Raw genomic sequence first — 12,443 nt, forward strand, 5'->3', positions numbered from 1 at the left:
TGCAGAGCTGCTGGGGCAGCCACTTATTAATTCAGGGCTTTTTCTACCAGAATAGCAGTGTTATGTGGAGCTAAATAGGGGAGTGTATGGTGCAGTGGTTAGAGCTATAGCCTCAGCACACTGAGGTTGGGGGTTCAAATTCCACACTGCTCCTTGTGATCCTGGGCAAGTCACTTAATCCCCCATTGCCCTAGGTACATTAGATAGAGTATGAGCCTACCAGGACAGAGCAAATGCTTGAGTATCTGTATGTAAACCACTTAGATTATAAGTGGTATATAAATACTGAAATAAATAAACGTGGGCTGCATGATATTTTGCACAAGAGACCTAGTCTTGCTTTGAGGAGAGATGGTATGTACTTATAAGTACATTGTGTGTAGGCATTCCAAGAGTGGTAGAGTACTTTAAAGCAGGAGCTGCATGCTGTAGGGGCCTTTATTTATTTATTGGGATTTATTAACCATCTTTTCTTGAAGAGATTCACCCAAAGTGGGGTTACAATACTTTGAATAGTAATCAGGTGCTCTTAAGTATTTTCCCTATTTGTCCTGGCAGGTTCACAGTCTAACTGTGGTACCTGGGACAATGGAGGGTTAAGGAGCAGGCTGGGATCAAACTCACAACCTCAGGGTGCTGAGGCAGTAGCTCTAACCACTAGGCCATTCCTCCCCTCCCCCTTTAGAAAACAGGTACTGTTTGGGCTTCTCGCATAGGCATCCTTTTTATAAGGAGTCTAGAAGCTATTTGGTACATACAGTCTGCTGATTTTATAGTATGTATATATATATATATATCCTCATACATACTGTTTAGGAATCTTGCTTCCTCAGGCACTACTCCCTCTTCCTCTCCAAGACAGTGGACCATATTGAGCCAAAGAATTATCTCAGCCTTTCTGTCTAAACTTAAAAAAAAAACAACAACATTTAAGTCTTGCAGGAAAAGTTGTCCTTGGCGATCTTTAGGTTTCATTTCTTTTAGCTGGTTCAACCCCAGGATCCCCAGTGGTTACAGTTCCTTTTCCCCTTGGGAACAGAGTGTAATAGTCCAGGGGTAGCCAGGCAAACACAGTCACAGCTGTTTTGTGTCCTTACTGTAGTCACCCGGGAAAAGAGAATTGACTTGGAGAAAGGACAGACCCAGCGCAATGTCTTCTTGTGTAAGGTGATTGGTCCCCGTGGCACTGGAAAGTCAGCTTTCCTGCAGGCTTTTCTTGGAAGGAACATGGCGGTAAGTCCCAGGTGATCCTGGTACAGCATCTCTCGCTAAAACAGCTGCTGATTAGTGTTTCATTTATGAACTATGGCTCTTGTCTGCATGAAGGGCTGATGAGCCTAGGTGTTTGTCTCCAGAATATTTTTTCCTCTAAAGGATCATTTCTTCTATTAGTCAGTATTCAGCCAGCAGCAGTCAGCATTTGCTTAGGCACTGACTGCCATTGGCTAAATCAGACCCAGACATTCAGTACCAGGCCATGTCTGGGCACCAGCATTGAATATCCAGGTCATCATCAAACCCAGAATTTATGTTGCTGCTGGCTGATATTCAGTGCTGGTACCTACATACCTAACCAGGCAAAGATAGGAGCACATAAAATGGAGTCCTATCTGCCCGGTAAGGTATGCATGCACTAGTAGGGTTATCCAGAAAAACCTAGTTGGGAAAACTGCAAATTGAAGTTTTTCCAATGAATTTGATTGTGCTTGATCAGAAAATAATTTTAAAAAAAAATTTTTAAAGCCCATCCTGGGGTCGGTCAAAGCCACTGTTTATATAAAGCTCCATTTTTCTTAAAATTAGCTATTATTTTTGCTTAATGGAGCACATTTCTTAGTATTATAAGTATAACTTTTATGTTTTCACACTCTGATAAAAATACATTTTATGCAAAAAATCTAGCAGTATTTTATTAAATAAACATTCAATATCTGCACTTTTTTGTAGAAAATAAAGAATAATATGACTGGGTTTATGGCAAAAGCATGTTCCACCAAGTATTTGTTTTTCCTGCTTGATAGGCTAATGTTTTTTCTAAAAATCTCTTATAACGACAGGCCTTTGGTGTCGGAAATGCAAACAAGTAATTTTTTAGAGTATTCTTATTGGATTTAAATATTTCAAAATGGGAGATGAGATAAATAGAAGCCAAACCAAACGATGTTTTAAAGCAGATACAACCAAACTTAAACAGCACTCTGGCTTCAAATGGTAGCCAATGGAGTTATTGACAGTACGGGTTAATATGATCATATTTCTTTAGCCCAAAAATCAAACGGACTGCTGCATTTTGTGTTTGGCTATTAGTAAAGTATGTTAAATTTCTGTTTAGAAGGTTGCTGAAAACTTATTTATTTGATAAATTTGTTACTCGATAGATATTGTGAAACTATGTAATTGAATGACTTGTACTCAAATATTATAGTAGTACCATAAGATGTGTATGTTCGCTGTTTGTACAGCCTTTTGATGTAAACCGCCTAGAACTGATGTGGTGTGGCGGTATACAAGAATAAAGTTATTATTATTATATATCAGTGGCATTCCAAACACTCAAGCATTCAATGTCTTCTTGAGATAGGATTAAGCCTGCGATGCTGTTCAAGGCTTCATGCTACACAGGGTCTGCGTCTTTTTATCAATGTATCTTTGCTGAGTGTGAAAACATAAAAGTTATAGCTATAATACTAAGAAATTTGTTCCATTAAGCAAAAATAATAACATATTTTAAGAAAAATGGAACTTTATGTAATCAGTGGCTTTGAGCGACCCCAGGATGAGCTGTAAAAAATTTTTTAAATTATTTTCTGATCAAATTCATGGGAAAAACTTCATACAGTTTTTCCAACTTTAGGTATTTCTGGACAACCCTAAGGCACCAGCAATAAAGGCTGCCAGTATCCACATAACTTCCTTGTCCATCCTTACTCCACTCCTGGACTGCCTCGTCACTGTCCAGACTGGTGTTGGGTGATGCTTCTTGTGGAAGAGTTCCCCGATGGTTAGTGCAATGGGCTGAGCATTTAGGGAAATGGGTTTGATTTCCACTGTGGCTCCTTGTGACCCTGGGCATAACCTTACATTTCCCCAGGTACAAAACTTAGATTGTAAGTCCACTAGAGCCAGAAAAAAATACCTGCATATAATGAATGTAAACTACTTCGGTTGTACCACAATTCATTTAAGTGCCATTGAATATTGGTGGCCAGCCATTTCAGCATGCTTGAAGCAGGTGAGAGCCTCTCCTGCTTTCTTAAACCACACTGTTTTTGTCCTTTGACAGGCACAGAAGAGTCTGCCTGGGGAACTGTCATTCTATGCTGTGAACACAGTACAAATTGCTGGCCAGGAGAAGTATTTAATAGTAAGTACATTGGTTACAGAAGAGTTGGGGAGTCAGGGACACTGCTCTTTCTTTCTTTCTTGGCTCACAGATAACAAAATATAGGTACACATGGACATTTTGCTTTCAGATCATGGAAGAGTTTTCAGGTCACACAAACAGGCACCAGGGACTTTGTTTTTTTTCTCTCTCAGCTGGCAAGTCACAAAAGAGACAAGCAGACAGTGGAAGAGTAGCCCAGTGGTTAGAGCAGCAGGTGAAATCCCACTGCTGCAGCTTGTGACTTTAGATAAATCACTTCAAGCTCTGTTACCACAAGTACAAAACTAGATAGGAGACTCTCTGGGGACAGAGAAATACTTAAATGTGACTTTAAACTACTACTGAAAAGGCATGAGCTAGATTCAAATATCTACAAATGTATATCTTTATCTGTTTTGAGCTAGGAATTCTTAAAGGAGAAAATTCAGTCCAATAAGCTACCATTACAATTAAAGAATGCTCATAATTCTGGTAACACTTGTCCTAAAACTGTATATTAGTAACCCAAGTGAAAAGCTGTGCTTTTACCTGGGCTGGACTATGGCTGCATTAAAATTATTAGGATAGTGATGGTTTACTTTCTCTGGTACAGTTTTAGTTAGACTTTGATGATGGTCCAAATTTTTATGTGATTATTAAAAAGAGTGCTAACAGGTTGAAAATTTATGTCTGTAATTAGTGAACAGCAAGAAGAAACCCACAAGGATAAAAGAATCACCCCTATAGAGAAACCAAAAATAGGGGTCTGACACAATGGGCTAGATTCACTAAGCCCACCTTACCTTTCCAGTCGGTGTCCAGGCAACCGATTCACAACGCGTCCTCATGCTAATTAGGCCGATTTTAGGCACGCCCAAACCGACCACACGGATCGCAGAGGAGCAATCCTGACGCATACGCAGACCATCTTCTTTGCTTGTAGATGGTCTGTATGTGCGCTTGCCTTCCATAGCACCTTTTCTCTGATCTAGGTTTCCTCTAATATAGTAACTTCCAAACACCTTCAGCAGGTCACACTTTTGGGCCTTATTCTTTCTAAATCCAATGTGCTTTTTACCCTATCACCACCTTCTTCCCAATCTATTTCACAATCTGATCACACCCACCTAGTTCCCCACCTCCTCTTTCCCAACACTTGAGAAGCATTATTCCTTCTATCGGAGCTATTGTTTCCCTTTTACCCAGGACTTTTCTGAGTTATCCTTTCAAGAACAAGGATCCTGTTGGGATAAGACATTACCCAAGGCTCATATGCTTAAAACACATCTGTTACCCAGAATTTGAAGGCCCTTTGTGCTTTTTTTTTCTTTTTATTCTTACAAGGCTTTGAATGCCATTGCCCGACTTTGGCTAACCCTAGGTCTACTAAGGCCTTCCTCATCTTGGTACCATCTAGGATTTTGGTTCTTAAAATGCCAATCTCAATTAACAGAAAGAACAATGGAATTGAAATAAGACTAAGGTTAATCTGCTTCTTTGGAAAGCAACTCAGCACTTTCACAACAAACTTACTATTCTAAAAACATCATGATAACTACCAAATGACCTAATAAAACTATTCTCTATTCTTTTCTAATCTAACATCTGGGGGCACAAAACCTTCCATTTTTTCCACTCCCACTGCTGATTCTCTTGCATTTTATTTCACCAACAAATCTGCAGACTTGCATTAGTCTATTATTCTGCACTCCCCTCCTCCCACTTCCATTTGGTTGCCCCTTACATCCCACATTTCACTCATTCCACTTTCATCGCAGAACTGAGCTCCATCGTCCTCCCCTTCAGTCCCTACTCATCAAGGTCTTTCTTGGTCCTCATTTAATTCTCTCTCTAAGGCTCTCTCTAAAATGTTGGCCATCTCCAAATCCACTTCTTGCCTTCTTGACCACTTTCCTCAAGTTGGATCAAAATTTCATCACTCAGATTTTCCCAATCTGTCCTGTATTCTAAATTGTAGTAGTATCCATTCTGGCTTTGTTCTTCTAGAAATAGGTCCTCACCTGCCCTATTTTGGAAAAAATATCCCTCAGTCTCAGGACATATTCCTCTCTCCAGTCCAAACTAATTGAAAAGGCTGGTTTTTTCTCAACTCCATCATGCTGAGCAATTCAACATTCTTCATTCTAGGCAATCTGAATTTGTCCCAGATAAAGCATGAAAACCATCTCCATTAATATAAGTGAGCAGCATTCCTTCCTTGATGGAGGTTAAGTTGCTCTAGTAATCTCACTCAATCTATCATCAACTTTCAATCTCATCAGCCATGGGCTTCTTAATCAAAGACTAGTGGATTTTGCACTCATTTGAACAGTGCTAAAATGTTTTACTTCCTTCCTCCACGACTGAATGTTCTCAGTTACAACTACTTCAGCATTTTTCTCTATCCCATCACCTTCACTGTGGTGTCTCTCAAGATTTCATCCTTTCACTTTAGATTACTCCTTCGGGCCTGATTTATCTCAACTGATGCTGGACTCCTTTATAGCATGGCAAACCACAACAGGTAGGGTGCCAGATTCTTCTGCTGCATTTCTGATTCAGGGAGACTCCGCTTGGGAGGTGAGGACTTCCTCGGCCCCCTCCAAAAGCCGAATTGTTGGAGTTTGTAGCTAAGGTTGTGCCTCCTGATGATACTGCCAGGTTGATGGAGGCAGTTTTGAGAATAGTTATGGTGCAAGGGAAATGTTCTGCTGAAAAACCCCGATACTGGAAGGAATTCAACTTGTGACCAGAGGAGCTTCAGGAGCTCAAGTAACAACTTTCCCAGTTGTAATTTTATTGCAGCCCTCACCTTTTCTACTCAAGCCACCAGTTGTGACTCTGAAGTCCTTATGGAATGTTTTGGTAAGATTGGATACCTCAATATCTGCCTGCTTGGCTGATCTCAAGGCTTTGTCTAGAGATGTGCAGATTAAAACTTAGGATTTTGAAAATCTTTTAGCATCACAGGAAAAGATTAAAAATACTTGAAAACGAAGTGGCAAGCTTTAAGATGCTACATAAAATATTTGTTATGGATAAGATTGTATCCATTTAAAAGATTGAACATTTGGAAAATTATGCTAGACTACTGAATCTTAGAATTTTGAGTTTTCCAAAAGTTCCATGGACTTATTTATTTTAAATTGTAGTAACATCCACAAAAAGAAATGTAAAAAGAACTTGATACATAATTATACAAACGCATATATAAACATAAACTCCCATCACCCATCCCAACAACCAATACAGTTAACATCATTTGTACGCTTTTAGTCCTCTCTTAAGACAGTATGTAATGTTAAAAAAACAAACAAACACCTAAATATCCCCAAATCTCCCCCACCCCAATCCAGCTCCCTAGCCAACTCCCAAGACTAATAAATAACATAAATGAAACCAGAATAATATTCAAGTAGCCAAAAATCTCCAACACACATAAATTATGTAACCCATTTCTGCATTCCCAGTAAGTGGGCAGAGCAACCTACAACCAATGTGTAAGAATATATTTTAGAGCAATCACCTGAGATTTTTGAAACAGCAATCATGAACCCTTCCCCTTAGACTTAAGTAAAATGGTATGTGATTGAAATCTTGAGGATGTCAACTGAAACAAAAACATAACAGCAGATAAAGGCCAAATGGCCCATTCAGTCTTCTGCCCTTCTGCAGCATCTATTATCACCTCCCACGGGAGACAATGGGCTCCTTATACGAAGCCGCATTAGCGGCTTTAGCGTGCATGACTTTTAATCACACGCTACCCCTGCGCTAGCTGAAAAACTACCGCCTGCTCAAGAGGAGGCAGTAGCGGCTAGTGCATCTGGCAGTTTAGCGCACGCTATTACGCACATTAAACCGCTACCGCGGCTTCGTAAAAGAAGCCCTATGCTAAGCATCTACTATCCTTGCTGTTAAAAAATATTTCCTTAGATTACTGCTGAGATTATAACCTCTTAATTTCATCCTATGCCTTCTAATTCGGGGTTTCCCGTCATTTGAAAAAGGCTCATCTGTAAATTAATGCCATGGAGAAATTTAAAAATCTCAATCATATTCGCATTCTCCCACCTTTCTTTTAGAGTATACATATTGAGATCTTTGGCAAGGGCTTTTTATTTATCATCTGGTTTTGACCTGGTCATCAAAATGAAGGAACAAAATTATTCAACATTATTTTCATATGCCCACAATATTCTGTGAGTAATGGTAGTGATCTTACAATGAATTTAACAACAAAGGCCTCAAAGTCCATAAGGAACATTCACCTCTATAATGGGGATATTGTTTCCCTTAATGAATTTGAATTATTCTCATTGACCCGGTAGTGGGGAAAAAAAGTGAGAAGAAAAAAACTCTAAATTTGGAGAAAGCACTGCTCAGGTTGAAAAACTGCTAATCTCAATATTATCAAATCCTAGCCACTAGTCACAGAATAAACATAAAGAGTCATGGACCTTCTAAATAGAATAGAGTAGATCTTTATATCTTAATGTAAGTTCAAAGACATCCAGTATGACTTAGCTCGCACTCCAGTGGTTTCTTCACGCTAACGAAACTAGTCAGTTAGTAGTTGTACTCCAAGATGTCCAAAAAATTTTGAAGCAATCATCAAAGATCCACTCTCTCTCAAATCTCGACAAGAGGCTCTGGCCAATAGCCTTGTTTCGCTCTTGCTGCATCAGGAGAAAAGGTCACACTGCTTCATACCAGAGCCCCTTGTCCCCATTATAGAGTGAATGTTCCTTATGGACTTTGAGGCCCTTGTTGTTAAATTCATTGTATAATCACTACCACTACTCACAGATTGCCATGGGCATATGAAAATAGTGTTGAGAATTTAAATCGATGCCTAGTTCTCTATTATTTTTCAGAATGGAATTAACATCTTTAGAAACTGAGTCAACAAATCCTTTGGAACCCTCTAACCTTCTTGTTATTATAATAAAGGCTCTGCTTTGACACTAGTGTTGGAATAAGCTTTGAATCTGATCTTGTGTCTTTATTTTTACAATATTCAAATTCAAACTCTAACTCTGGGACATAAGATTTATATATTTCCAGACTTAACAAGAAGAACACAGGAGAAAATAAAATTATTTCTTGTTATGTGCATTGAGACTCATAGTCTTGGTGGCTTGTTTTTAATTAGATATCCCTGTAAATGTCTTGTTAAAATACTTGGGGAATAATTATGTTTTTTATATCCCTGATCAACTGAAGAGCTTTCTGGATGTTAAAAAGTCTTTAATTCTAGCTACTTCCACTTGCAATCCTAGTGGAGATCATATTGACTAATATTTGAGAAAGATTTACCATTTGGGTTTTAAGGTTATTTATTTTTAAACATATACTTTCCTTTATAAATCCCTTGATATTCAATTAATCCAGGCTCCCAAATTATTTTCTTGATTTAAATTTGAAAAAAAAATTGTTACTTTTTTTTTTCTTTGTAATTACTCATTTAAATGGAACAAGATTGGTTATGCTTATCTATATTGTTATAAATTCTGAATACATATAAAGTTTTTTTTAAAATATTATGGACCAGATGTCTTCAGTAATTTATAGATAATGCAAGCCAATTTGAATTCTTTTCTCTATTCTTAAGATACTCACAATATAATACTCCCTGTCCCGAGTAATAAGCTTAAACCAAGCATAGTACTACTCTTATAATGACACCTTATGGTTGGGCATATAACCACACTGGAAATTGTATCTGGAGGGACAGTATCCATTCCTGTTCTTTCATTTCTTTAAGGCTGCTTCTGCTGCAATCAGAAGAGGGAAAAACACCAGAGGCTTTTGAGGGAGCATTAAGCTCGAGGTGAAAATGCCTGATGGCCTGAACCCAACAGCTCTTCAGGAATCTTATTTTGATAGTGAACCTTCTGTTGCTGTGCCAGCAATCAAGGAGCTGGATGAACTGGCATCACTTAAACAGCTGGGTATTCTTAGCAGAAGCCTCAGACTTACAGTAAGATTCATGGAGAGCTGCTTCTGCTGCAGCGTTATTGTAGTTTCACATGGCAGGCATAAGCCTATTCTTTATTTTCCCATAATAATTGCATTTTAAAAAATGGGTGAAGATAAAAATACTTCAATAGTTTAGGCATGAGAAGAACTCTATTAATCCATCTACAAGGGTCATTTCATAAATAATGCACACTATTTTATTTTTTTTTCCAGTATTTCTTTCCAGTCCTTCAATATAGTCTCCCTGCTTTGCAATGACCAAGTCCCAACGTCCAGGAAACTTCATTATTCCATCCAAGACACTATTTTTGTTCAGTTGCCGAATGTCTCGGGAACTGGCGGAAAAAAGCTCTTCCAGAGATGCGAAATGATGTCCACGCATAGGTTGTTTCAACTTTGGAAAAAGGTCAAAGTCTGGTGGACTCATGTCTGGACTGTAGGGAGCATGAGGTAACACCTCCCAGCTGTATTTGTACAGTTTTTCAATGACGAGTGGAGAGCTCCATCTTATCCACAGCCAAAAAAATTTCAACAAGCGCAATCAAAAGTCAAACAAATGATGATTTTTGCTTATGATCATGAAGGCATCATCGTTACAGACAAAGTTCCATGTGGAAAAAGTGTCACAGCAGTGTATTATCATGATTTTTTGCAAAAAATGCACAAAATCCAACCTCAGTTGCTCTTGGCTGGGCCACTCATTCTTCATGACAACGCTCGCCCGCACATAGGGAATGTCATCATTGAAAAACTACGCAAATACGGCTAGGAAGTGTTATCTCATGCTCCCTACAGTTGAGACATGAGTCCACCAGACATTGACCTTTTTCCAAAGTTGAAACAAGCTATACGTGGACATCGTTTTGCATCTCTGGAAGAGCTTTTTTCTGCCAGTACCCGAGCCATTCGGTAACTGAACAAAAACAGTGTCTTGGATGGAATAATGAAGCTTCCCAAATGTTGGGACTTGGTCATTGTAAAGCAGGAAGACTATGTTGAAGGATTGTAAAGAAATACTTTAAAAAAAAAAACCAAAAAAAAACATGTAAATTTAAAAAATATAGTGTGCGTTATTTATGAAATGACCCTTGTATTATATAGGGAAAGAACAACATGCGACATTGAGCAGAGAATGCACAAGGCCTCCAGGAGTTGTCTTACTGTCTGGATTCATCAAGTGTCTTATGAGATCTTTTTCATTTGCATTTTATTTGCTTTCCAGTTGTATGAGGTTGATGTGGACACTGAATTCCTCAAGGCCTCCGATGCTGCCTGTGATGTTGCTTGTCTAATGTATGACATCAGTGACCCCAAATCCTTCAACTATTGTGCCAGTATTTATAAGGTAAGTATAAACTTTCAAGCATGAGTTTATATTCACTGTAGGCTTCTTAGTGCTTCCTAGATACCAGCTGTTTGAGTTTCCTCACAGCAATACTTGGCTAGTGCAGGTCAGGATTTCCTCACAGCCTTTTCCCTGTTCAGGTTTTCTTTATCGTCTGTATACTGTGGAATGACCAAAGAAGTTAACAAGACTAGGAATGTCATAATGCCCATGTATCGCTCCATGGTGTGACCTCATTTGGAGTATTGCGTTCAATTCTGGTCTCCTTATCTCAAGAAAGATATAGTGGTGCTAGAAAAGGTTCAAAGAAGAGCGACCAATATGGTAAAGGGGATGGAACTCCTCTCATATGAGAAAAGACTAAAACGGTTAAGGCTCTTCAGCTTGGAAAAGAGACAACTGAAGGGAGATATGATTGAAGTCTACAAAATCCTGAGTGGAGTAGAACGGGTACAAGTGGATCGATTTTTCGCTCCAGCAAAACTTACAAAGACTAGGGGACACTCAATGAAGTTACACAGAAATACTTTTAAAACCAATAGGAGGAAATTTTTTTTTTTCACTCAGAGAATAGTTAAGCTCTGGAATGCGTTGCCAGAGAATGTGGTAAGAGTGGATAGCGTAGCTGGTTTTAAGAAAGGTTTGGACAAGTTCCTGGAGGAAAAGTCCATAGTCTGTTATTGAGAAAGACCTGGGGAAGCCACTGCTTGCCTTGTATTGGTAGTAAGGAATATTGCTACACCTTGGGTTTTGGCCAGGTACTAGTGACCTGGATTGGCCTCCGTGAGAACGGGCTACTGGACTTGATGGACCATTGGTCTGACTTTGTAAGGCTATTCTTATGTTATTAAAAAAACACAGAACATGGCAGTATATAATGACCATATGGTTTTGTCCAATCTGCCCATCCAACCCAACTATTAAGAACTACAGTCCCTTCTCCTCTCCCTCAGAAATCCTCTGGGCTTGTCTCATGCTTTCTTAGTCAGGCACTGACTTGTCTCCGCTGAGAGGATGTGTCCACCCACCTTTCTATAATGAAATATCTGCTTACAGGGTAGGTTCAGGTGTAATCTTTCTTCTCATCCTATGGTCCTGTGTTCCAAATGCTCTTTTCCATAGAAATAGTCTGTCTCCTGTGCATTTATTCGTTAGCAATTCAGGTAGCTAATGTGTTTTGTTTGATTACCAACTTACTTTTATTGACATGGTTATATGACACTTCACAAATTACAAATAATTTGGGGTTATGTGAATGAGAAGGCTCTATTAATTTTGATACATGTCTTATTTATCCCAGGACAAGCAGGCATGATATTCTCAAATGTGGGTGACGTCATCTACGGAGCCCCGATGCGGACAGCTTTTCAAGCAAACTTGATTGAAAATTCAAGTTTGCTATGCTGCACCACGCATGCGTGCCTTCCTGCTCCACTAGAGGGCGCATCCCCTCCTCGTGGTCTCCAGTTCGTTTTTTTTCACGGAGCCTATAAGTCGTGTATTTTTAGGCTCTGCCCCAAGTGCCTTCTAGCACCGCGATTTTTTTGTTTTTATCGTTGAAAGTCACTGTGCGCGTCTTATTTTATTGTTTTCCTGCTCGTCGCAAAGTCGTCTTCGTTTTAGGCAACCCGGAGGCTTCTGGGTTGTCGCGGCTGCATGGCCTCGTGGGCCGCGGCCAGTTTCATTTTCTATGTCCTGGCCTTTGACCGGTTTCAAAAAGTGCACCCGGTGCGAGCGGCTTCTATCTATTAC

The 12,443-nt window shown here is 39.3% G+C and overlaps 1 protein-coding gene across 3 annotated transcripts in view; it reads left to right on the forward strand.

The window, feature by feature from the left end:
• Nucleotides 1-12,443, forward strand: part of RHOT2 (ras homolog family member T2) — a 78,039-nt gene that overhangs the window by 57,315 nt on the left and 8,281 nt on the right. For all 3 annotated transcript variants that reach the window (XM_033963034.1, XM_033963032.1, XM_033963033.1), the window contains exons 15-17: nucleotides 1,103-1,233; nucleotides 3,284-3,364; nucleotides 10,569-10,691. In XM_033963034.1, coding sequence (XP_033818925.1) covers nucleotides 1,103-1,233; nucleotides 3,284-3,364; nucleotides 10,569-10,691 — 335 coding nt within the window. The remainder of the gene's footprint in view (nucleotides 1-1,102; nucleotides 1,234-3,283; nucleotides 3,365-10,568; nucleotides 10,692-12,443) is intronic.

Source organism: Geotrypetes seraphini, chromosome 11, assembly GCF_902459505.1.
Source record: "Geotrypetes seraphini chromosome 11, aGeoSer1.1, whole genome shotgun sequence".
Classification (NCBI taxonomy): Eukaryota; Metazoa; Chordata; class Amphibia; order Gymnophiona; family Dermophiidae; genus Geotrypetes; species Geotrypetes seraphini.